We start from the raw sequence: 27,408 nt of genomic DNA, 5'->3' as shown, positions 1-27,408 counted from the left end.
TCATTTTTTCGAGCCTTCAGTCCTCATAGCTCTGCAGCTCTTGAGGAGCGACCCGTGTCTAAACATCACTGCCAAGCAACCAACCGCTGTGTGTGTGTGTGTGTGTGTGTGTGTGTGTGTGTGCGCGCACACCATTTAACACCAATCAAGCATAAAACACCGTCCCCGGGGGCTGCACAGCAGTGTTCTCTAACACCACCCGCCGAATGGTTATAGCACAGACTGTATGCCGTACTAAATAACAATTACACAGAAAGAGAAAGTAGCTTGTATGCTTTAAAATCCGCTTAGACTCCGGGGGAACTATGTGAAAATGATAAAATGTTAAAATAGCAAAAAACACCACCCTGGATTCTAGAGCCAGGACCGGTCGGTGAGGTAAATAAAGTTGGTTGCGTCTGTTTCTGCATTTGAAAAGTAGCTCCCACACCTCCCCGCCTCACAAAGCGGAGGTTCCGGAGGCGCAGGTTGAGGATGAACTGTCACGCCGTATGAATTATGCAGCTGTGCTTCGGGGATTAGAGGCAGCGTGGGGGTGAAGCAGGAGCCCAGACACCCGCCACCTTTCATCCTTCATCTGCTATGCGCCGCAGATCCGCACCTGTTAATAAAACATATTCCAGCTGGACTTTGATCACCGTTTCCCCGTCCCGTCCCCCCCCACGGAAAAGGAGAAGGTGTCAGTTCTTTGCAAATTGGAGTTAAGGGAGGCACTGCACATGCTCTGATGTTGTGTTACTTTCCAATTATCGCCCATTAACAGTTTCACAACAAAGCAAGGGACAAAGGAAGAGACAGAATGAGGCTCTGGCGTGTAGCAGGCTTGCCAAGAGCTGCAAGTGGATCTATCTGTAGTGGCTGTTCATTTGGGCTCATAAAGGCCTACTGGCACTGGATGTGACAACATTAAGAGATTGACCTTTTCTAGATGTCAGTCCTGTGCTCATGCCGTGCCCGTCAGCAGCACTTGTCCGTCAGCAAGTGACGATGAGCAGGCCCTCACGCCAACCCGAGAGCTTCACTCGCAGCGATGCGAAGCAGTTAATGGGGGCGGTGCCGAGCAGGCTGGATACTCATCACCGTGGCCTGGCAGGAGGATTAAGCGCAGTACGACTGCGGCGCTCGCAGTCTTAAGCTGGAAAAACACAGTCGACGTGCGCTCGTGACGCACGCCCGCAGGTGACTTCTCCCTCAGATCTTCCTCCGAGTCTTGAAAACCCAACCCCCCTTCGGTTGGCATGAAATGCATCCCGGGTGCCGAGGAGCAGGAATGTCGCCGCAGAGACCAGACGCTGCAACTTCGGCACGCTGCAAAATACGGTTTCCCTGGTAGCGATACGCTTAATCAGTATTAGGTGAACTCATTTGGCGACAACTGCAATGAGACTGGTGCCCATTTATATGTTTTGGATTCAGAGGAATTTTCCATCAAATATGTGGAACTGGTGCTCTGTGGTTCTAATTGAGTCCACAGAAGAAGTGAAATGAATACATTTCCAACGGGAGCTTTGTACCCTATTAAACATTTTTTTTCAAAAAAATGTGCTTGCGTATTGTGCAGCCATTGGCTTTGGTTGAAGGCTTTTTTTAATGGATATAATTTTGCTAAAGCTATTTAAATGTTTCCCATCCTCAGGAATGATGAGACCTTCCCTGACTGAAATTGTGAATCTCCTCCACGCTTGATTTGCACCCGGATGTAGCGTTCTCACACAACACACACCTATAGCCAGTCGCACTATCGGTTTCAGCTGCTTCAGTTCGTCCACGCTCCCACGGAAACATCACACACATAACCGGCACACGCACACAATCGCAAACACATACACACACACACACATTCAAGTCATTTGATGCCGGCTAATTGTGATACACTGTGAATATGGGAACCAGATGCCATTCCCAAGTCCGTTTTCCAGTGTGGTTTTCTTATCCCTCCCTAACCTCTGCGTCCAGATTCCCCCGACGAGCACCAGCCACTTGTGGTTGTCCGCTTCTGCCCATTCTGCTCTGATTACTCACATCCCTGTCCTCTATTAGTTTCCTGCGTTTAAAAAAAAAAAAAAAGTCCCCCCAGGTCCTATGCAGGGCTAACAAATGGAAGTGTACACACAGATATTTGTTTTTACTATAGTGTTTTACTCTTTTCCAGATTTGTTCAAAATTTTGTGGATTTCACTTCCAATGATGCCCAGAGTCATCTTAAGGGGCTAAATCTGAATTTTTAGGTTGCCTTACAGCTTTTTCCACTTTTGCATTGCTGCAATCGATAAATGTATCCAAAATGGTTATTTCAAGGATTGTGGGAAATGTTCAGAGAATGAAAGCTACATTACTTTCTTTACATGTTGCAAAAGGAATCACCCTAAACATACCATCATTGGTGGTGTGGTAATCTCTTAGAGAGGTGTTCAGCATTTTTGGAAAGACATTTGAATTTGCCACTCAATCCAGATCCAGAACTCTCCGTTTCAATGTGTGGCAAACACGATGCATCACTAAACTTTGTGAACTGCGTAAATTAGGCTTTAGTCTTTTCAAACCACACCATGGCCCTGCTCCCACTTCTGTGGTTAGCAGCAGTCCTCACCTGCCCCCCCCCCTCCCCCTCTCCTCCCCCCCCTCTGACTTACTCATTCCCTGTCAGCACTTGGTGTCTGGATATTTACTTTGCTTAACTTCCTGTGTACACACATGTTTATTAATACTGTGTAGCTGTGTGAGAAAACGGCACGCCGTTAAGACGAGGCTGTGGAAGCCGTAGTCGCTGGCCCTGCGCTCTCAGAGATGCCAGTGCTCCAGGGGGAGATGATTGGATCCATGTGGCCGACCGTTTGGACTGCAGCAACTGCTGCCAGCCCCGTTGGCCCGGGGTTCTGCTAGCGAGGATATGAGCTCCGTTTTGTTGGATTGGTTTTCTGGACCTTGATACATTTAACAGGTCACTCTGATGAAAACGAATTAGAAGTGGAGTCCAGACAGAGGTTGCATGCAGATTTCTTTTGCCTTTAGTTCAGATGGTTTGTGGCACAAGATCGTACCGGGATCTTGCAGCCGAACACACGAGGATTACTTCAATCAAAAGAGCTGAAGCCATTGCTGCGGGCTAGCGTTTCAGCAGAGCACTTTATTCATCATGTTTTAGTAAACTATGGCTGACCAGGCCTATATAGAAAGGATATGGAGTGGCTTCCCATCTCTCTGAAACATTTTGAAATTGCGCTGACAGAAGTTTTACCCTTGAGTTAAAGGACTTTTGCTGGATATTTATTGCTATAGATAAGAAAGTTGCGCTTCAGCAAATGGCGTGAAACAGCTGTGAGAAAAAATCTGATAGCATATTGCCCAAGGCCTTGCATCATCAGCCTCTTTGTGGAAACAAATTGGTCAAAAATACTTCGTCTATGTGATTTGAGAGTGTGCTAGTTCATTAGAAATGAAAAATTGTCTGAAAGAGAATACGAAATAAAGAGAAAACAAATCATCTGCTTTAGAGTAGTAATTGGTAAACATTTTGGAAAGTTAAAATCGATAAAGTAGAGTGACTAAGATAAAGAAATTAGGCTAAAAATCATAAATACATTGAAATATTTCTTCTACAGTTAAGGACAGACCAACACAGAACACATGGATATCTAGTTGTGCATGTTTCCAGCTTGGCTGCATAGGAAGTGGACAGAATAGCTGCATTGAACCTTATTTACTCAGATTTGAATGGCAATGTTCGTGTCTCTGGCGGGTTTGGCCCCACTTCCCTTTGCGTTTTATGTTTCCCTGCAGACCTTCCCGTATTTCTCCCCTACTCTGTTTAAAAGGTGGACGGCGTTTCCTTTTCTTTTGGATACCATCAGCACGTTTTTGGCTATAGCAAGATCATGGTTATGCTTAAAATGGGACCATAGCTATGTGGATAGAAAAGAAAAGCTTAATCCTGATCGAGCTCATGAACTCATGAATCATGCACACAGTATTCTGTAACCAATCCTCTCATGATGGAGTTTTGACTTAAGTTTGCTTAGTGTTAAGCTACAGAAGGTGTGAGGCTTTACATTAACGTGATATCGGTCATTTCCTTTGGGGGTTCGGAGGTGTCTAAATTGATTCATCACCATAAATGCGACAGACAGATCTCATTTTTCAGGTCTCTGTAAACGTCTAGTCTGTGTAAGAGTCTTTCTTTCAAATATTTGTTGCAATTATTCACCAGTGAAATAATGTTTCTAGATTGTTCTTAGCTTCTATTTAGAAATCTACCAAATCAATCCAAGTCTTCTTGGGCTTATATGAGAGGATTGATATTAATTTATTTAAAAACAAAGATTTATAGCCTTAGCATAGCACACTGACTCAATGAAACAAGGGGCAAGGTCTAGCATGGCTCCATCCAAAAATCCAGCCAGATGGTCTTAAGCTCACAAATCAACACACTGTATTTTATATGTTTAATCTGAACAAGATCAAAGTTTAAAAACAGCACATGAGTACACATTTTTTTTGGTTTTATAGGTGGTTAAGGCCAGACTATTTCTTGAGTGGGACCAGTAAGTGTACAGGGTTCCCCGCTGGAGGCCTAGCGACCTCACACAGGAAAGAGTTCCTGTGCTAGGGTTTCGTTCCTTTTGGACTGATCAATGCTAACTCTTTCCCCCTTCTCTAGTCCTTATGCTTCGCTGAGATAACGGGATGCTTGACAACCACCTGCTGAACATGACTTGTACGTCGACTATTGGTTTAACAAGCATTACAAATGAGTAATTAGATGTAGCCGTTGACAAATGGAGTGTGATCTAAACGTAATAGTGTCATCGGCACAACAGGGTTAATCATCTTCAACAAAGTAACGCACCGTCCGGCAAATTTGATCAAACAAGAGCATCCCGATGATCCACGAAGCACCTGCTGGACGGCTGCTTTTCCAAAAAGAGCCAGAACAGAAGCAGTAAAAAAGATGCGGAAAGCATACACAGGTGCTGATTAGAAACCTTCCCTCGGGCAGACTGAAACCACAGAGCAGCTGAGACTGCTTGACAAGTAGACACCCTCTGCAGATGTACTGTAGTACAGTCTGCTCCTTTTGAAATGGCCCTTGCAGGGGATCTGTTTAATAGTTTCCATAAAAGACTCTCATTGTGCTGTGTAAAACCTTTTGGGAAAAGCTCCAGTGGGTACTGTCTGTCCGTGTGATGTGCAAATGATGGGCTGCATAATGAGCAAGTGCAGACTGTGTAGCGAAATCATTTCCACATGCTTTATGACCAGATGGAAGAGATAAGTGAACATGTTTAAAAGGTGTGTTAGAAACAGCTTTCCCCTTGTGTCAGTTAAATCTACCAGTAAATTAGTTCAATTGTGTTTAATCAATGTAATTTAGCAACCATTATACGTCATCTAAATATTCATCAAATTATCTGAAAGTCAATATACACACAAGAAGCAGGAAAATGAACAAATATTACATAAATGATGAATATATAATACAGATAAGCAATTCTACAAACACTGGAAGAGTTATAAAAGATGAGTCAGATTGCAGCCTTGATCTCCTCATTTAAATCCTGAGCGCAATATTTATTCCAATTATTGATGAATCTGGACCTTGGTAAAACATGGAAAGATGCAGCTGAGCTTCAGTGTACAGGATTGGGCTATGAGGAGATCTAATAACTAATAATGTCTGAAAATAAACTGTGAAAGCCAGGATGGTTGAGAAGTGATCGTTTTTTGTTGTCAAAATGAGCGAAGTTTAAAAAAAAAAGTGGATTAGCAGAAGAGTCAGCAGAATGTGACATTTGAAATAGTTGCACTTCAAACAGGCCTAGTTAATCAGACCTCTAAACAGGGATTATCTACTGTGAAAATGCCAGCGTTCTCATCTGTTCCCTACTAACAAAACCAGTGGGTGTTTCCCCCCTTCATCTCTATCTATTGCAATGCTAAATCATATAAAGCAGAGTATTAATCCCTTTCCACACACTGACCCAGTCATTTAGCCCGTGTGGCTCTGTGTGTTTTCAGTGTCAGATATTTAACATTAAGCAGAGTTGTTCAAAATGTGGTTATATTTATGTATATCTTTTTTACACATGTTCATATGTTTGGAGCAACGGCTCGTGAATGGCCTATTGTCCAAAGGCAATTTTCCCCTACAACAAAAAGCTTGCAGTGTTTTTCTTTCACTGCCGTCCACTTTCAGGAACATGCTGGAAATGTACTTAGCCTCTCTGGACTGCATCGACATCATTGTAAAAGTAAAAAAATTTCACATTTGATTCCAATTTGTTGCCCGTCATCCCCCCCCCCCCCATGGGAACCCCAATCGGGAACATTGTTTTCATATTGACTCGTTTTGTGTGAGCAAATGTGGCTCCTTTGTATAACCAGGCCAGTATACTGGGATTCTCGAATCGAATACCTCACATTTTGAGTAAAAGGGACGATGCACGACACAAGTCCGCTGTACGGGGTTCATATCGCATGACCAGAGGCAAATTGAGCCTAGTGCGGATCAAGTTGTGCACATACACAGACAAAAAAAGCTGCCGACAGTAAACTGTGCATTAAAAAAAATCCTGTCCAAATGCACTGAGCATGCTATATCTCTCTCTACCACAGAGCAGTGTGGGAAATTGGCTGAAGAAAACTGCTGGACTACCACTGGAGCGTTTCATTTTTTTTCAACCGTGCAATTTTATGCCAGTGCTGTGGAAGCCTGTCTGTGGAGGCCTGTCTGTGTGTGTGTGTGTGTGTGTGTGTATGCAAGCCCGCTGCTCATGGGTCACTGGAGCCTGCTCCTGTGAGTCTTTGGACCCAACTGAGGTCTTCCACTAATGGCATCAATCTATGGATTAGTGTCAGAAGACCTTTCTCTGTGAGTCTGATGTCTTTGGAAGCAAACCACGTTTGACTGGTATTAGCCTGGAAAACTAGCCGCCGCAGAGCTGTTACAGTAGTTGTATTGGTGACAACTGAACAACTTGTTCTTTTTGACTGAGGACACACAGGATTTGTTTGGCGTTTAAAAAAGACATGCACAATTGCCCAAACCTCGGAAATAGTTGCGGAAGATTCAGTTCTGCTCTCAAATATTAACTTTATCTAACTTTTTCTAACGTACTTTCATTTGAAAAATGTATTTGACGGATTGCTTTTCATGGGAAATTCAGATTGGAAACGAATGGCACGGTGAACAGTTAGTCACTCTGCTGTGCTGACACTGATCCAATACTGATTTTTCCAATTCTAGCTTATTCCAAGATGTTGACCTCAGAGGAAGAAAGGGAGCCCTGCATACTGTGCTTCATCCGTCAACTGGAATTTAAAAAATAGTGTTTTGAACACTGGCTCGTTATTCTCCAGCCCGTGGATCCACACCTCATTGTCAAATCCTCTACTTCAGTGATAATCTTTTACTGAGCCCACCCAGGAGCCCCTGCTTGCTGATTGCAAAAGTTGGATGCAAAACCTGCCTTACAAAAACTGCTGTGTTCAGGGCACATATTGCATTGTGCTTGCCAATACTTGGTTGGAGATTGTTGGATTTGATCCTCTAAGTAAACATGGACTTGATTTTGGCCCGTTTTTGGTTTTAATTGTATGCTTGTATAAGCCCCTACAATGCATAAGGTAACAGTTTCCAGTCTTGTGAAAGGGCATTTGAATCAAATGCTTAAGGAAATTTAAAAAGGTGCCCAGTGGTAGTTTCATCAAACTACATTTGTTAATCGTTCACCCCTGTTTGCTGGAAGACAGGTTGGTTTCACAGACAATGTAGTGTGGTCTTACCACAATGTGCCATTTTCTCCGTTTCATAATCGTTGCTTTCCTTTTCGTAGGGTCCCGCAGGTGCCCAGGGTGAAAAGGTGAGTACTTCTTTATTTGGAGTGATTCTGAGAAAATGCCAAGGTACTGCCTTGAAGTTTGCTTGAGCAAAATTGCCGTTCATTTCTGATAAGTTGCCATGTTCATTTTTTAGCTGTGGCGAAATTGTAACTCTTCCAGCAAGAGAGCGGATAGCAAATTAGATGGTTTAACAGTGTTAAATCCAACCATTCTAGATGGATGATGGCTATAATTTAGCGTCCAACATTTGGTCTTCCTTCACGTGTACGTTACAAAAGTGTGCTTTTTGGTTCGGTTTCACTCTAATGTGATAAACCCTCACTCAGGCTTTACCGTTCAGGTTGATTTGAAAACCAAACATTTACATTTTCTTCTTCAGTAAAGTACTCCATCCACCAAGATCTACCCCCCCCCCCCCACACACCCTCCCCCAGTGAAGGCACAAATCCAGAATTCTCTGGGGCATAAAATATGGCCTGGCAATGCAATCCGCCCACACTCAGCCCCTCCTCACCAAACCCACCAAACCTCACACCACTGCCGCCTTGCTTTCCCATCTCTCTCTCTCGTACCCAATCCATGTCAATCCATGTTATCATAAGTGATTTTATTCTCAACCACAATGAATAGTTGGGGGTTCCTGTATTATTTACTTTATCAATGTGTTCTACATTACGCCTGGGCAACTTCAGTGTGAGTCTCAGTTTATTATTAGCATTGTACTGTGTGTTTGTTCACTGTGTTTGACCCTCGCGTTTTTAAGGGCTATTTTGAAATTATTTTTCTTTCCTTCTGCAGGGGGATCAAGGCGACCAGGGACCACGGGTATGTGGTTTACTCTTGACTCCTTGTGATAAGCTGATGAATGTGACTGTGTGTGTCTCCCCCGGCGGAATTGTGGGCAAAAGGTTTGAGATGCATGAAATTCCTGGGATAGGGTTCTTCTCATCTGGCCAAATACAACAAGCATTTCAACACAGCTCATTTCTTCATCAAGAAAGCCATGAAACATGTGGAAGATACCTTCGGTGGCTTTTCCTGTTGAGACGTAAAGACCTTCTCTTTACCTCTCGTTTTCAAATTGAACATGAGTACAAGCCTTTTCCCATCAGCAGAAGAGATCTGCTCACTATCAGCTATAATCAAAAGCCAACTAGCTCTGTCTCGATAATTACTCGTGATTCACTTCAATCCCTTGACGTGACACGACGCATTCAGAGCTTTGATCATTTCCAGCTCTTTAGTTTGACATTTCTATAAAAGGGCAGCTTCTAAATGATGATGATGTGAGTGCTTTTCCGCGCTTGAATGACTCTGAAATGAATTACTCCATCTCCAACTAGCACTAAGCGTGCCCTTATTTTACTCAGATAATGGTGAAAAAAACGAGGCCCCCTTTCGAAAAGCAGAATGCGACTGCACGGGTTTGTTTAAAGTAGATCGCGTTCACTGGGGTTCACATGTGCGTACACATACTTTTAACTTCTTCTGCATGTGCTGTCATCAAGAGTAGATGGTATGGAGTCAGTTACTTTAAATGCCTGTAATTGATTTCCCTAAGAGGAAAAAGATTACACACATGTTGGAGCGCAAGGACAAGAGAGCACAACAACACAGAGGATTGTGTTGTCACCAGAACACCAGCCATCTCCCAAGTGGATCTAATCCCAATTCTGTGTTGCCGCCCAAACAGACGTTAGTGGTTTGCCAATTATCTTCGTCAGTTCACCTCCAGGCCAGTTCTGCCTGCCAAAGTAGGGCAATTCTTATGATTTGGAAGTCAATACCAATGACCTTCTCTGTGAAATTCGATCAATGGTCCCAAAGCAATACGTCTGGGACACTCCTCAAACAACAGCCAAGTTCACAGAGGTTTTTGTTTTTTGAGTGGTTTGACACTTTAATGCAATCTACAAGTATATTTTCAGCTTGGTGACAACCTTATGTAATATTTAATGTTATGAAAAGTATTGGGTAATCACTAGAGTTGCGACGATATAATAGGGATTGGGCAGAAAGAAAATTTATGCTGAATTGAATAAACAATAGCTGCTTGGATAGAATTTCTTGGGTTAGGGTCATAATTTGTAGCCTTGTGACCTAGGAAATGGAGTCATCTGTCTCTATCAGGGAAGTGATTTACAATTTTGCAACAGCGTTGTGGCTGATAGAGTTGTAACAGGGACCAGCCAGGCCCTATTTGTCTTGTAGAGTAAATACATAAACTGTCCACCGCAAGACAGCATTTCATTAACTTCCAATTACAGAAAAAATTGTCCCCTAACAGGTACAAATTAATACACTGTCACAGTCACATATCAAAGACAAAAAGGGCACAAAAACAGTCTGGGTCACCCGCAAATGATATTACGTCCCCAGAATGGGATATTGACTTTTTCTATTAGATTAGTAGGTAAATGTAGTGGAGCAGTATTAGAAAGATTTCCTTAATAAATGGAGGCATAACTGCACAACTGCTGACTGATCTTGACTCCATCCGGCTGGAAAATAAACTTCCTGTCAGCTATTGACTGTGTGTAGAGAGCCTATTAAACCCATATGGAGGTAGATGTAAACACTAGGACATGTCAAGAATATGTCCCCTGCACCTCAGCTGTCCAGTTAACTTCAAATTTGCTTGATATAATGTTATTAGAATTCAATGGACAGACCTTTTGTTTATGCAAGCTTATATCTATGTATATATTTATATGTGTGTGTGTGTGTGTTAGTCTTTAGATTGATTCGGCCTCCGTGGCCAAGTACAGTGTGAGAACTGCCACTAGTCCTCAGAGACACATACCTCTCCTGCCTGTTCCCCACATGTCAGTGTCAGCCATTTGTCGGCTCTAAAAGTCAAAGGCCGCGTCCAAACACCAAAGGCTAAACAAACAACAAACAATGAATCGGCCAGTTTTGACAAACAATGTGTCGGCCACCATTGAAGCTTCCTCGGTGGGATAGAATGTCACAGAGAAAGGTGTGTGGTCTTTGTGGGAGGGATGGCGCAAACTACAGGTGTCAGACAAAGGAAGCATTCATTGTTCTTCCAAAATAGACCTTTCCGGCATGAACAAGAGGTGTTTTTTTTTTACAGTGTAGCTGTTTACACATGAATATGAGTCCTTACAACCCATTTCACTTGAGATACATTTGATGAATTGATGCCGAATCTGAGGCTTCCTATGAATGCATCCTATGAATGCATCCCTCCCCTACTAAATGAATAAAAGCCATCTGTGGACAGATCTGCAATCTACACCACATATAGATATTCCGAAGATGCCTGAGCCGGCATTTGGTTGGGATTATTTGTCTGTTTGGTGTGGTCGTGCGGACGCTGGTTCTGGCAAGTGTCCTCTGACGGCTGTTGCCGATTGTCCCCATATCTGTCTTTTTGTTTACTACAGTTGCAGCCTTCTTGCTTCAGGCGAATACATAGCAATAGAGCTCCTCACCCAATGATCAACATCCGCTTTCGAGGAGAGAAGCAAAACAGAGCAATCTGTGAATGGTTAAGATTCCCCGTCAACCGCCATGTCATTATCGTTCTCACACATAGACATCAGCGCAGAGGCAATGCGGAGTGAGCACTAACACACACTCATTCAAGCTTTTCTCCGCTTTACTTTCATCTTCTGATCAGGTCCAACTACGTGTTTTGGTCAGATAAATATGTATTTATTTTATTATGCATTTCGAACACACATTAGTCAGTTTGATTGCTTCTTTTTTAGTGGCCTCCCAGGCATATGTACTGAAGACCAAACCCCTGATCAAAATCCAGTTCTTGTTTTCTTTAATTTTCCTGAAGATATTCGAAGCTGTAAATAACTCGGAAATATTTGCGCTTCAGTCTCCGTTACACACAGCATGGCCATTGTGTCCGGTGTAAGAATATTACTTTAATCTGCTACAGGGATAAATTAAATCTTCTTGCCTTGAGGGCCATATTCTTAATGAGCCATGCTTTTCGAATTATCTTTGGAAAACCAGAGGGATGGTACAAAAGCCATGTTTGGATAGGCCAGATTTTATCTTACTCTTGAATATGGCAGGAGATTGATCTCTTACAGAGCGTGTTTATGCTAGTCTGCCAGTCTTTGAGAAATACTATTCATCCAGGTTGGTCATATATAGTGAAATGAAACGTATACGCGAACCCCTGTATAAACATAAACAAGAGTATCCGATCAATGTACAACCAGTGGGGTACAATCTTCACATGTTCTGACTAGGCATTAAAGCTAAGAACATTTACATTCAAGCGTTAGTTGTCAAGTAGTTTTTGCACAGTAGTTCATCAAGCAAAAATGCTTGTTCTTGTGTTGCTAGTTTTGGAAAGACAAAAAAAAAATAGTCAAACATTTCAACTTTAAGTAAAAACTACCACTCAAATTAGAACCGTCAACACCAACTTAGCTTTTTTGGAAAACATTTTGGTCAATTTGTGTTGCAGTGGACATCAATACTGCCACATATTTTTAGAACATGTGTTACTATAAAAGACTTTTCTTGAAATTTAAATCCAAATGTCAAGTGTGACCAAAATACCCTTAAATAATGATTGATGACGTTCATTAAAATGAAACAAAGTGTATTTGTTTCAGTAGAACCTTCAAAACCATGTGAGCCGCCAATATGTCAGTGTTCATCTGGACTCAGATTAAAGTTAGCATCCAGCTATATGTTGTCTCTTCTTAACAAGAAAAATGCCCCATGCTTTCTTCTTTTATTGAGTTTTCATGATTGGTTCCCATCCGTCATGGCTGTTGTTGAGCAAGGAATTGTAAACCATTTGATTGATTTGCCTGTGAACATCTCAGTCCTTGGATGTTTCCCAAAACCCTGCGAACAATACAGCTCCTCAATTTTAGCCTGTTCTAAGATGGTCTTGGCCAAACATTTTGTTTGTATATTTGGAATAAAAGGAAATGGATACTTTACCAATGACAACGAACCATGCTTTCTACAGTCCCTAAACGTTGACTTCTTTAAATGGGGTATGTTTAAAATTAAATTATGGTCTTGTTTGGGTTAAATTGAAAGGTCTGGTCCACAAACCAAATGTTTGACAGTTGAATTTGATGTTAGCCACGTTTAAGAAAAAAAAACATGGAAGACATGTTCGTCAAAACAAGTACTTCACATATCAAGTCTGTGAGAATATTTTTCGAAGTAGGATGCATCTTCTCCCTGCTTTTTATTGTTTTTGTTCACCCAATGTTTGAGTGTGATGCGTGTGTTGTGCCCTGTTTTGCTGTTTGTCCCTTTTAGGGATTGCCTGGTCTCCCTTCGCTGGCTGCTTTGCACAGCAATCAGATCCTGACTGTCAAGGTTTGTCGGTGGTGATGCCGCCGAGCTGCTCAGTCGGACCCCTCCGCAACCCTCACTGGGAGTAAATAAATCACTGCCGGCTACTTTGTCTCATAGCCTGACGATAGATTAGGCCCAGGAAAACCCCCATCTAATAAATCACATCCAGTCAATCTTCATCCTCCTCCATCACTACCCGCCCAGGGAAGATCACTGTTCCATTCCTAATGCAAGGTTGCCCGTTTAAAGCAAAGGTGGCCTTTTACAACCAATAAATATGTAGCGGACTGGAACTAGAAGATGTGGTCTGGCGCGTGTCCATTGATGTTAAAATAAATGGAAGGAAGTCCGAGAGGAATACTCAATGATGAATCGAAGTGGCAAAATGTTTTTTTAAAGCTCATGCCCTCGGTTTTGCCACAAATCCTTCAAGCCACCAATTTGACATTTGGGATTTGGGGTTCTTTCTGCGATGGATGAAGCCACTTAATGCCAATGGACACTAGGAGTATAATGTATGTGCCCTTAACTCAGAAGCCAGGCTGGTTTCAGTGTGCGCAGCTCCCGGGGTCTGACTTAGCAGCAGGCGCAACGGAGATGATGACAGCGCTTTGCCAGAGGAGGAGAAATTCCCATTTTTCCAAGGTCTGCGAGCCCACTGTGGCGCCCTCGCACCCCTGAGGTGGTAATTATGTGTCCTGGCTCCAAGTAAAAAAGCCCAGACTTCGGAAGCAAACCACCTCTGTGCTGGGAAAGTGTGGATTTCTCCTGACCATCTGTAAAGGCGCTCGACCGGCGTTCATGGACATAGGCCTTTCTAACAAAATCTGTTTCTTTTTGCCTTTGCCTTCCTCCTCCTTCTTCTGCGGACCTCATCCTTCTTCAACCTTATCTCACCTCTGACCTACGACCTCTTGACCTCACCCACCTGCTCAGATGGTCTTCCCTAAGATCAATCATGGCTTTCTTTCCGCTGACCAGCAGCTCATAAAGCGACGGCTCATTAAGGTAGTGGCTGTGTCCTCTCTCCTTCTCTCTGTCGTGCCAAGTCTCACCGAATCACTTCTCTCTGGACATTCTGCAGTTTGCATGCGAACCTTCAGAAAGACCTGTCATGAGTACTCTTTTCTACTCCTTCTGTTTTTGTTAAATCAACATATTGAAATCTATAAAAAAAAAAAAGAAAAGAAAACAGGGTTTCATTAAAATGAATTATTGTCTATTCCTTACAAGTGGAATTTTGTAGAAGCTTATTTTGTAGAATAAAGGACAACATATTTTCAGTTTGTTTCCCCCCCCCCCATATTATTGTAAGGCCACAATTTCTTTTTGGTGCTTAATGCACTACTCCTATGCAACTCATTAAGTCCATTTAGGAATGCATAGCTTTTAGAAGATTACTGTTCCAGCTGTAAGTCCAATTCAACTCCAGAAATGCAAACTCTCTCTGTTATGTTATATGGAGGCAGCCCATAGCCACCCTTCATTATCATTTAACTGCAGTGGCTCCAGTCTCAGTGGATCCAACAATATCACAGAACACCAATGTTTAATTTAGTTTTTTTTTACCGCACAGGGAGATCAAGGGCAAGCTGGACCACCTGGGCCACCTGGGCCACCGGGGCCTCCTGGGCCAAGGGGGCCCCCAGGGGACACGGGGAAGGATGGACCCAGAGGTGTACCCGGTCTGGCAGTGAGTATTTCTAACTTCTAGGGAAGTTTGAATAAGCTGAACAAAGATTTGCTAGCCAGCCTATGAATAAAATGGCATTGGGTTGGTAAGATTCTATGGATTTTCTCTCTAAAGAAATACTGCATTGTTTCCTTTAATAAAACTAGTCTGGCTTTTTATGTACCCTTTTTCAATTTGACTGTGACCAAGGGCTGGGAGACTGTCGCCCCGTGAAAAGCTTTTTAATGAAGACTTGACATATTGCAATGCGGTTCATTGCCCTGATGTGTTTGTTGAGATAAACATGATCATGCTCCCCAGAGAGTGTTACACTGTATGGATTTACATTTATTTGGTTGTTTTTCATCATAATGTAATGTTTTCCATGTCTTTAAGCCCGTCCGTGGCATCGCATTAGTTTATGTGATCTGTGTCTGCGAGAGAAAGAAGAAACAGAAAAGGCCTGTCAATTATTTTCAGCCATAAACCCATCCAAGGGCTCCAGCTGATCTTTATTGTCTTGGCCGAGTTCACAGTGGGAGTGCAAAAATATTAAGTGTTGTTTATCTGATTCTTTCCAAGTTCTTGAGGATCAGTTCTTCCAGTTGTAATAGTTGTTGGGTTTTTCCAAGATTTCTTCTTCTGAAATGTACTTGCCGGGCTGCTTCACTTCTCGCATGATTTACTTCTCCTACCAAGAGTGCCATAAAATGAGGGGAACCAATAGTGCCATTTTAAGCGTCACAAAGAGGAAAACAGTGGGGCTTTTGCATAGAAATCAGGCCATGGCATACTAGCTTTTTCTCTGGACTAAAAACATCAGTAACATCCACAAACCAGGCGTGGACCAAAAGCAGAGACTAGAACAAGGCATTTGGACAGAGCCGATGAAGGTTACAGGTGCCACAGCTTTTAGGAGATGCCTCAGAGCCAACTTGGGAAATGAGCAGAACAATGCTGAGGTCTACTTGGCAACCCGGACCCGTTTCACCCCAGCGACTGTTAAAACAATTAAAGAAGTGGTTGGAACTCAACTACATTGTGGGAAATACCGTAACCTTCACCGTAATACTCGATTGTTTAACTCAGAATGCTGTTCATGGTTTTCTCTGTGTGTTCTTTAAGTGTTCTCAACTTCTCAAGAGAAACTTGGCCCACTGCTCTTGCACTAAGTGTCTGTTTTGTCTTGATACAGGGGGATCCAGGGCAGCCTGGAGAAACAGGACTCATGGTAAGCCCAAACTGTTTACTTCTTAGTGATATGTTTATACTTCAGCTTTTGTCCGGATGAAACAAATAAGACACGCGTGTGTGTTAAGTAGAGAGCTTCAGAGGTGCAAGTAGGCAGATTTGAGTTACTTTTGGACAGGACCATCTTTGCTGTTTCCCCTCAGTTCAGTCTTTATGCAAAACAGCCTTTTGGAGGTTTAACCCAAGAGACTAAACTGTTTTTTTTACTCTTTTCATGATGAATATCCTGAGCGTTGTATAAAGTTGAGTTCAAGAAGAATCCAGTGGTACCAAAGCTCTCCAAAATGATCATATCATGTGAAGGCAGATAATTAAGTTGACCAATAATTAACCTATTTTTCTGCTGTGGTATTGGCAGTGCCTGACTGCCTTTGTTACACTGACAAATTCCTAAAAATAGATTTTTATTTTGCTGGACTATAATAGGCGAAAAAATCCACTGTGGTGTTGTAAAAAATATATTTTGGACCCTGCATTTAAACAGTTTATTCATCTAACTTAAATCTTGTCTCTTTAACAAACCTTTTTTCTTTGCCACTTGGGTTATTTCTGATAAGTGCATTTCATTTATGAGATATTGGTTTTGAGGTAATATGGTGAACATAAGTGAATCATTTTATGATACTCTGCAAAAGTGTTTCATCTAGAAGAAAAACTCCTTATACAGTAGGGACAGGCTGTTCCAGTTAACAGCAACTGGATACCACTTGCGGTGTTCAGCAAATAAAGCTTTTGTTTAGTTTCCTCATAAAAGCTACGTTGAATAGGTCAAGCCAAATTCCAGAGAAAGCAACGACGGAAAACGTGATTTTTGAAAAGTTTCGGTGATGTCAGTTTTCTCAACTCCAGGAGAGAGTAAGTAAAGCTGACAGAGGAGGTGTTATCAAGCGCTTTCATCTCTGATTTCATCGCTGACCCTTTCAATGGTGTGGAAAAAGTTGATGCATTTGGAATAAATCGGCAGAGAAAATGAAGGCTGAAGCTTAAGTGGCTCGACAGACGTAATAACAGCAGAGGAGTTTAAAGCTGAAAATGCTAATCATTCTTCACTCCTTACCCTCTTTCTGCTTTTTTTTGTTTTTGATTTAATTATACATTTTAGCCATTATCCCCCACCCCCCCCCCCCATGTGCTCGTCGCTGTGTAAACAGCATGTTTTTTTTTTTAGTGTCATGAATGTCGAATGTGCAGCAGATTTCTCAGAAGTCCCAGGTGGGCTCCCATACGTCCGCAGTGCTTATACAACCTCTCACGACAGCAAATGAAGGATTTATCCAAAAGATGAATGCCGAATCCCATTCAGAATGAGCTCAGAGGTCTCGCACAGAGCTTTGAATTAAAAACTGTATTTGCCGCTCACTGTGCATTTTGAGACGAGGCCCACTATCAATACTAAACAGAGTGTGTAGGAGTTTCCTAGCTTCCGTTTCCACTCAGCAGCAGTTTGTTTTGCCGTGATAAGATCACAGATTGGAGAGACACGTTTCTGTAAATGAAAATATGGGTTGTCAAACCTCTTGAGAGGGGATAAAAAGAAATTGTCCGTCCAGAAACGAAACTCCGGTCCACACCCTTTATCGGCCATAAAATATAATGTGCACGAGCAACCAAAACAATAGGCTCCAGTTTGCCCAGCAAGCTTAAAGGATACTCTTTGATCGGCCCTTTCAGATCTGCACAAATCAACTGGATGTAGGTGGTTGGTCCTTCACCAACTCGTGCTTTTTTTCATGGTGCACTAGAAGCCTTTCCCACTTGACACAGCTCGGCGTTTTTTGATGTATATGCTATTGTTAAAGAGGCAAAAGTAGATTCCAGAGTTTTCCTGCAGCCTTCCAGGACATATGGTGCTGGTTAGAAGGATTAAGTCCTTGTGGAGCAACAATGAGGAGGGGGGAGGTAGGAGCAGGAAAAGGGAAATATTTTCAGGACTCGATTCAAAACCATCAGTGCCATAAGGTCTCTCTGGACTAAATTATGGGGTCTTCATCTCTCTAAAGGTGGCTTGCAGACTTGCACACTGTTTTCACACAATGAATATTGTGTTTTAATGTGGTGCGAAGGAAATAAAAAACAACTGCTGCTTCTCTTTCACATCTTTTTCCTTTCATAACTATACCCAACATATACCAGTGACAGAATAATGCATAATGAAGACGTACCTATAATATTTTGGTGTCCTTGACTAAGGTTCTTTTTAATGTTAGGCCAACCATGAGGAGCAAAGATGTGAGCAAATGGCTTCGGATGTGCTCGGTGGACTCAAACAATGTTGTGGCAATTGTTGACATCAATTGGCAAAAACATTTGTGCTTGAGAAGAAATCTGTTTGTTCTTAACGGATTTTCGTCAATTTTGTAAATCTGCTTTCATTCTCTTGTCATTTTTTTAGGGGGGGGCTTTTCTCTTTTGTATTTTTGGTCTTTGGACTGTTGGCCAGACATTTATTTTGATAGAGCAAATTACTAATCTAGAATGCCAAGTATATGACTACTGGAAAACACTCTATCTTAATTAAATTGAATATATAGTCTGGTCAGTATTTAGTCTTAAATATATCAGAATCAGCTTTGAAAAATAAAAATAAAATGTAATTAATCAAATCCCCAGATGGATTATCCTGGAAAAGACCACATAGACCTTAACAGCAGCTGCAACCCATAAAGAAAAGCATTATACAGTAGTCAACCCTATCATTTTGGATAAAATAGAGGCACACTCCCCTGGAAACTGGAATCTAATGAGAGATAAGGGGATACAAGGCCTTTCGCTTCTTAGGTACATCTTGGTTGATTGTCACATTCTTGCTGTATAGCTGGTGCTTAAGTTATTAATGATGGTAAAGAGAAAATGCAAAGTCATGTACAGGCTATAAACAAAGCACCCATGTCCACTATCTCTACACTGATGATGGTGAGCCCAATGTTTTGCTACTTTGACAAACCTTAAATTCCCAATAAGGTAGTCAGTCAATATTTTTCCTTTGAAACGCAAGTTCCCTGCATTATTGTAAATTACTGTGCGATTTTGCAAAGCTATCCCTCTTCTAACTGAAAAAGAGGCTTTGACAGACAGATAAATCATGAAGCTCTCCTGTGCTTTGATTCGCCTCAATGGTTTCACCGTGGACGCTGAGCTGAGAAATGCATACTGTGATAGATCTTCAAGTGGCTGAGGGTTCAACTGCAGTCCGAGTGTGGGAAGGGACCTGCCAATCCCTGCATTGTTGGTCATTTCCGAGTCATGAATGGAAGCAGCGAACATTCAGTGCTTTGTATTTGTGCTCGGATACTGGACTTAGAAAAATTGCATTTTTTTCTTTAATTCATTCAAATTGGGCATCTGAGGTGCATACTGTTATGAGGACTTCCTCTAGTTGAGAAAAGGTCGGGTGATGAATGAAAATATTTGGATTATGCTTCATTTACATTTTCTAGGGCCCAAAGTTGAGAACAAAAGTGCCTCGACCAAGACTCCTCAAGGGCCCTTGACTTTGTGAAAAATCCCCCTTTTCAGCCAGTAGCTCCTGAGTGCTCTCAGATGTAGCCAAGCTAATTAGCGCTCAGGCGAGTGGCGCATGCTCTCACATACCTGGTGGGTCATCAAGATGTTTACAAAACCCTACTGTGGACGGCCAACAAAGGCTTTTAAAGGCAAGCGGGGGGAAAAAGCTTTTTCTCTGTTGACTGGGATAATTAAAGTTGTTCATTGAGGTTTTTGTGCAGATGGAATGCACAATTATTGAGCTGCAACTGTGTGGGACATTGCTCTAAATGTGAGAACTTGAAATAGAAAGTAAGAATGGGAAAGTTTAGAGCTTCAGTTGCTTGGTGATCACCCTGTTTCACTACCAAAAACAAAACAAGAGGTCGAGCAAACCGTTTATTGTCAGAAAATTTGCCATTTTTATGGTGCTTTTTCGCATAGCGAAAAAGAAACATGTACCATGTGTCCTCCTCGGCTGCTTTCGGGGCTTGGCTTCTCAATCAGGTCATAAAGCAGTCTTGTGGACAGGTTCTGGTGGACGAGGTTGAGGGTCCAACATGACCGCCGGTTTTACTGGGGTAAGCAGCAGGTTGGAAATCGAAACCGTCCTCCCAGACACATCTATCACCGGGTTAAATCTCAGTTAGGTGTGTGGGAGCCTTTCTTTTCCCTGTTTAACTTCTGTGCCTTTTGAGGCTTTCCAACTATTGGCCCTTTTAGGTAATGTCTCCTCTCTGACTGTAGGCACAAAATGTGGAACTGACAAACAGGTTTTTACAGTCGCTAAAATGTACAAAGAAAGATAAAACCGTAAACGATTTTATATTCACGGTTTTATTAGAGAGTCATGTTCACGGTAAAACTCAATGGGGAAAAAAAGGCACAGGGTGAGTTTCAGCCTTTGACATTAAAACAAGGGATCAATTGTGATTCGGTTATGAGCGAAGGGTGTGTGCTCACTATATGGTTCGGTTTCTCCCCCGCTCTCTCTCTCTCTCTCTCTCTCTCTCTCTCTCTCTCTCTTTCTTTGTCTCGCTATGCATTTATAGGGACTTGAAGGGCCACAAGGGGAGAAGGTAAGTCTTGACATTTACAAATTTTATTTTTATTTGGATCAAATTTGTGATCCACTGCGTGACATGAAAATAGATTCCACACTGAAAAGGTTGACATTCTAATACAATTGTCAGTAGAATAATGTTTTGTAAGTGATTGTAACACTTGTAATCGTGCACGAATGGCTGTAATAAACACATGCCGGGTGTTGAATACGTCTAGTGAGATTAGTGATGCAGGGCCACAGTTGGGGCAAATAAATGGACAAGAGGAGAGTTAAGGCTTGAACAACACTAGGAGGGAGACAGAGAACAGAGAACCCGCAGCTCGGCGCTGTGATACAGGTCCTGGGTCCCTGGCGGCACTGATGTAGGGAACAGATGTAAGCCATATCCAGCCATCAGGTAGCTGCCAGTGTTTGTTCAGTGTAACCCAATCAGACACTTCCTGTCTGCGCTGTCATCTGTCGGCAAGGTCTCCCGTCGGCGTGGGAGGGGGTGTGTGGAGGGGTCAACGATGACACACCGCCGTGTTAATGACTCGCAAGCCAGGCCCGGAGGCTACTCGGTTGTGTAGTGCTGTTTTTATCAGAGGAGCCGGGTCAACGGCTCTTAAAGTTTCATCACCTTGCTGATTGATCTGCCGACACAGCGTGACATAAAGTGGTGTGAATAGTGGATTAATGTATCAGTAGTAATATAATTGATCTGTTCACACCATAATGTGATCCATTCTCCTTCATTCCACGTTATATTTAAAAAGTGATACAAAAAATACTTTTTCAATCCTTTAGGTCCACGTTCAACTGTTCAACAAATCTCTGATCACATGTATTAATGTGACCATGGCAACAGTAATTCATATTTCTTACGAAGAAACGAAGAGCCAACATAAGCAAACAGAGTCAGTCTCGCCCTCAGTCTGTGCCATGCATAACATTTTAAAATATGACATGCAATATTTATTTGGGCCAGGTTTTTGTAAGATCAGCACACACTAAATGCGGTATGGGAACAATAGACAGGTCTGCTTTTAATCCAACGTTTGATGGTATAGTGGTATGTTTTTGTTAGTGACTGCTCTTTTTAATCATTCATATAATATAATGTTTAATGACCAAAACTTTGAAATGTCAAGTATCTTTGCCTGTCAAAATGCAGTGTGAGTGTTGATTACAATGAAACCCCTAAAGGCTTTATGTGTGTATGTTATTTTTAGGGTGTACTCGGACCTCCCGGCAATCCAGGTGTTGATGGACTGAAGGTGAGGTCATTCTTATTATGCTAATAATACACTTGATGATTGCTGTACATATATCTACACTATTTGTTTTAAAAATCGCTAAGCAGGAAATTAAGCAGGAGGATTTGCGTATGAAACATGACGTCTATTCCCGTTTCATTATTAAAGGAGGTTAGCTCACAGGTAACAGCTCTACAAAACGAACCCCAAACAGTTCTCTCAGAAAATAATATACATTGAGCTGACTCATCCGTACCTGAAAGCGTGTTTTGAGCGTGTGTTGCACTTTTTATATATTAAAGAGGTTATGCCACGCATTTTGACAATTTCAAACCGCTCTCCTTTTTGGTAGAAAACCCTGTGGGCTGCCTCCTCGAGTCTTAACCACATAGTGCGTATGCATGCAAATCTGCTCACACCTTCAGCTCATTTGTGCATTTCATTCCATAATTGAATATAGAAGACACTTTGCAGGTGTTTTACGATGGGGGAAAAAATGGGGAAGCCTGTTTATCCCAGAACAAACAAGAGTGAATGGGGAGATGATTAGAGAGGCGTCATCCTCCAAATCTCTAGCATGCGTTTCTAACGATATGAGCCGAGAGGCACGCATGGCTCTAATAGAAACCAGAGGGGAAGCCATACTCACTCTGGAGACAGCCAAAGGAAAGGCATAAAGGCATGAGTCCATACTTGTGTGAGGACTCTGGTTTTGCCAGCATGAAACACCCGTGCAGTTATAAAGGAGGATCCGTTGTGGTACGTAACCGTCACTGATGCAGTCTGAAGCAGAAAACTGCTGCTCTGACAGCAGTGGCAGGTTGACTGGCGGACATCACATTGTTCTGAAAGAGGATGTTTACTAATGCAAACCTTATCAGCCGCAGTCAAGGAGTTTTTCATCAAATTTTGTGATCATTATAGCTACATATCATCATTATTACATCAATGACTCCCATATGTGGGCTGATAGATGATACCTGATTCCAGTATTTATGAAGAGTTTAGAGTAGCTGAGGGGATACTGCCTATACACGAATAATACACAATGCTTCATGAAAACAAACTATTGTGCGGCAAAATGAAAACAGTAAGGCACTGCAAAGGTTAAACGAACTGGCCATATCCTGACGATATGGCCAGTATCAAAGTCAATTATTATGTATTATGATTTAAATGACAGATTTTCCATTCTGGCTACAATAATCATCCAGTTAAAGTTGTGTCTCCTGGTTTGAGAAATAGCTGCTGTCTAAAGGCTGATGATGTGGTAGGTTTGCAAAGGTCCCGAGGTTAATTGTTTTTGGCAACAGATGGTCCGGGGTTCCCTCTGACATCCGCAGCAAACCGACATTAATCAGATGGACTTGGCTTTTGTCTTCTGCTCATGTTCAGAACCTGAGCAAAGATAATTAAGCTTTCAATCAGTCAGTTTATCCCCTCCACTTTCAGATTTAGTTTGTGGCTTTTTAAGGTTATACTTTGGAGAGAATTTATTGGGTTGTAGCATTCCAGTAATATGCAGAGTTTATCCCTTGCAATACACTGAAGTAAAATACAGAATCTATCCTACCTACTGCTCTATTATCAACTATCCTGCAAATGCATAACACCTGTCCATGGCGACACAGGTTTATGGGGAGAGATAATCTCTATCTAATGATCAAAATGTGCTTTTTGTATCTCCTGACCTTATAATCATAGTTCACACTGCTGAGACAGCACATTGAATTTAGCCACTGTGTGTATGTTATGCATTCCATAGGGGGATGTTGGCATCCCAGGAGTGGACGGTGTCCCCGGAGCCAAGGTCTGGTGTGAACACATTCTGTGTGTTCTTATTCTTTAAATTCACCGCTATCATTTTTTCTAAACTTCTTTTTGTCTTTCATCTTTTTTTTCTCATCCTTTTTGCATATATTTTTTGTTTTTCAGACATCTGTTTTATGCTTTTTTTCATTATGATAAGATTTTTCAAATCTACCTTTTCAAAACCTACATTATACATATACCACTTTGTTACCTACTTTCCCCATTATCTTTGTGATGCGATATATGAATGGGAGCATCTTCCCTTAATTGCAGGTATTCATGTGTGTGTTACCTGTGATGATGGAACCAACAAAAATCTCAATCTTTCATGAAATAACCCCTGATAATATCTGACCCTGAGTGCAGTAGTTCCCCAACTGAAAATATCTTCCCCTGAGCTTTTCTGCCTTTAATACTGTGCTTCCTTCCCCAACAGGGTGAAATGGGAGAGAGAGGCGAAAAGGTAAAGTGCTAATTCATCACCCAACGTTATTGTCAGCATCAGTCTCGATGTCCCAGCATGTGTAAGAACAGCCGTCATGATGGCGGATCTGCCTTCATATCGCGCAACTCCGCCTCGTTCTTTTCAACGGTGACACCCACTTGGGATTTGTCCACCAGCGAGTCGTTGATTCATCGAGTCGCAAAACGAAACCCAATAGCTCCAACGCCAGGCCTCGGAGAAGACCAAAAAAAAACATAACACACACAATAGGCCCTTTCTCTCCATACCCTAATTCCAACAGAACCATTATTTAATCTTTATGTCCAGCAGCATGTGGGGGGGCTGAACACTGACCGTGTCAATAGTGAGACTGGAGGAGAAGGGTGGTGGCTCAATGTTCTCCATCAACCACAAGACTGGCCTTCGAGCTCCTGTTCTCAGGTGTTTTTCTGCAAACCGGAGACTTACTCCCCACCGCCAAGACATTGGATGATTCACTGTAAAAAACGAGGCCAGAATTACCAACAGCGTCACGGGGGTTCTGTGGAGAAAGGGGGGCAACGTGGACGGCTCAATGTGCACATCAAATACATTCAGGGGAGATTGCTTTGCCGTGAGTTTCGGTCAATCTACATTTAAAGACACGTGTCATCCCTTTGGACTTTGGTCACATGTCTACGATGGGGAGCAGTCAAACCAAAGATTAATGGTCCCGTCCAAGACTTTCAAATATTCATTTGTAGAGTTTTTGCAACCACGAAAAAGGAATATCCATTATTTTTGTTGTATAAAAGATAATATTAGACCAGAAGAAAACTATTACTGTTATTAAAACAAAAACTATTACTGTCAGAATATGTTAAATATCTTATTTCCAAGTTTGGTGTAGGGAACAGTCCCTTCCCTCAACTTGGCAATGGCAGACTTACCACAGGTTCTCGGGATGTGTTAACTTAAAATGCAGTTTCACAGCTAAGCACAGAAGAATAAGAAACTTATTGTTTAGTGTTTTCGTGCAACCTTTTGATTGGAATTGCTATTGATTGTATGATTCACAATCGATAAGGCTCTAACTTTAAAAAGTGGATTCATGAAAAGTGAAGTGAAGGACAGTCTGAAGACTGCCAAACACAGCAATATTATTCCCTCCAAAGTATGAGCTTTTATTTTGTGCGGAGCCAAATATGTGAACATAAATTGTAAGCAATAATCGGTTTTGCTTTTGGTTGCCAACTGAAGAACCAGAAGGCAAATTCAAGAAAGAAATGCCACTGATCGTTTGAGAGGCACAGCGCTTGCTTCAGGAGGCAAATTTTCTTCAACTTCTGACGAAAGGATCGTATATCATCCACAAAGACACAACTTATCATGCTGTTCACCGTCTGAGTTCAGTGTGGAAGCACAGTGGCAGTAGCTCCTTTTCCTGCATGAGTGAGTTTAGAGGTGAAGTTCTTTACGCCAGGAGTTTAGGATCTCACGATGCTCCACAAAGTGTATCACGTCACCTGAAATCGCATCCAACCAACTTGAATTGAACATACATACTCCAAGCATCCCTTCCACTGTTTCCCATGCCAGTTAATCATAAAGGTCCTCCCATGTCTTATGTATGTTTTCATTAGATTTTCCCTCCTCAGCTGTGTCGTTTATTGCAGCATTGACACATTGTTGCAATCGATGCGCTGAGTATGAATACCTATTTGTAATTTCATTACAGGGCGATATGGGTGAAGATGGACCGAAAGGTGATGTAGGGGAAAAGGTATGTAGAATTTCTTTCTTTTCCCTCTCTGTGTCTTGGAAACTTCACAGAGAAACACCAGACTCTGCCTGTAGCTTTGAAACATAAAGAAGTCGTGGGTTGCCCATCTGAGAGGAGACATGAACAGAAAAGCAGCAGGCATCAGAATGAGCTGAGGTCGAGTCCTGAATCATCCTGAAGCAGATTACAGATTTTTAACGCTGCCTTTGCGGTTATTTGTTTTGTTAAAGCTAGATTTATGAAAAAAATAGGTCAAGGTTTCGTTTCTATTGGTCAACCTCAGAAGATTTGGTCCATTTCACCCCCCCCAACCTTTGATTGGAACAGACAATTCTTTTGAAAAATGGGGATTCAGCTCACGCAAAAATTGCTCACACTGCTGGCAAAGGAAAACGGGTACTACCAAAGTTTGTCACGAATGATAACACCATTGCTAAGAAAAGACAGCTGACACAGTCTTTTATTCACTGGGAAGGCTTATTTTTTGCTGTAGATGCTGAGTTAGGTATAAAAACCAAATACAACTGATGGACCAGCATTGGACTAGAAGCAGTGTACTCAAACTGTCACTGCCAATTTATTGCCGCTCAGCAGAGAACAACTTTGATAACTTCTCACTTTATGAGTACTCTCGTTTTTAAAAGACTGCTGAACACGGCTGCCAAAAAAAGACAGAATTTGAGGGAAACAGATGCAGGATACAGTCGCTGGAAAATGAGTGAACAAAAAGGAAAATGGAGGGCGATAAAACTTCGCAGTGCTCGGCCACTTTGATCTGGTCTACCTCAATGCAGTAAAAAGGAAAAAAAGGATGGATTTGTGCTGCAGGGGGGGGAAATAAAAGGTGCAAGGGAATTCAGACTTATAGCCAGTCACCTGCCATTCCTTCTTCAGGGGCCGACAAACTGTATTTAGCCATAAAAAGGGTACATACAAGGATGTGTAAAGACGTGAAAATGTTGTGGGGGGTTTTCATCATTAGGAGGGATACGATTAGAAAAAAAGGGATAAGATTAGGGATAAGATAAAAAAAGTTATCAACTATTTGAATGAGTTTAGCGTTGGCTGTTTGATGTCAATGAGCAGGTGAAGAGAAAATGTCTCCTGCGTGCCTAAACACACACAGGACGCGGGGTCAGATAGAAGAAACTGAGCCTCCTGGCTTCAGAGTGGTGTGTCTGATCAATCCCTCCACTTGATGTATTGTTCCACTGGCGGAAGAGAAAACCAGAGAGTAGAGGAGGAGTAGGAGGAGGAGGAGGAGGAGGAAGGGAGGCGAAGAGCATCTTCAGTCTTCCCCCGCTGATGACGCCAAGGTTAACAATACACAGCACGCATGTGGTAACACTGGGTGAGAGGTGAGGCGGGGCCACTTTCGATATGTTGAGCAGAGAGACCTCAGGGAGTGCAGAGCGGGGAGAGAAATGGAAGTTCAAGCAATCAGACCAGGCTTTGCAAGATACAAAGGGAGATTGCTTTGACAGCAGGGGATCTGCAGACTGTGAAGGAGAATAACTGACGGGACAT

At 42.2% G+C, this 27,408-nt stretch overlaps 1 protein-coding gene across 1 annotated transcript in view; it reads left to right on the top strand.

The window, feature by feature from the left end:
• LOC119222380 (collagen alpha-1(XXV) chain) overlaps positions 1-27,408 on the top strand; it is a 117,046-nt gene that overhangs the window by 67,383 nt on the left and 22,255 nt on the right. The window contains exons 5-14 of the mRNA XM_037478989.2: positions 7,833-7,859; positions 8,638-8,664; positions 14,092-14,163; positions 14,732-14,848; positions 16,023-16,058; positions 20,614-20,640; positions 21,839-21,883; positions 23,628-23,672; positions 24,111-24,137; positions 25,837-25,881. Of these exons, the coding sequence (XP_037334886.1) occupies positions 7,833-7,859; positions 8,638-8,664; positions 14,092-14,163; positions 14,732-14,848; positions 16,023-16,058; positions 20,614-20,640; positions 21,839-21,883; positions 23,628-23,672; positions 24,111-24,137; positions 25,837-25,881 (468 nt within the window). The remainder of the gene's footprint in view (positions 1-7,832; positions 7,860-8,637; positions 8,665-14,091; positions 14,164-14,731; positions 14,849-16,022; positions 16,059-20,613; positions 20,641-21,838; positions 21,884-23,627; positions 23,673-24,110; positions 24,138-25,836; positions 25,882-27,408) is intronic.

Source organism: Pungitius pungitius, chromosome 1, assembly GCF_949316345.1.
Source record: "Pungitius pungitius chromosome 1, fPunPun2.1, whole genome shotgun sequence".
Lineage (NCBI taxonomy): Eukaryota > Metazoa > Chordata > Actinopteri > Perciformes > Gasterosteidae > Pungitius > Pungitius pungitius.
This window is presented reverse-complemented; position numbering and strand designations above follow the sequence as displayed.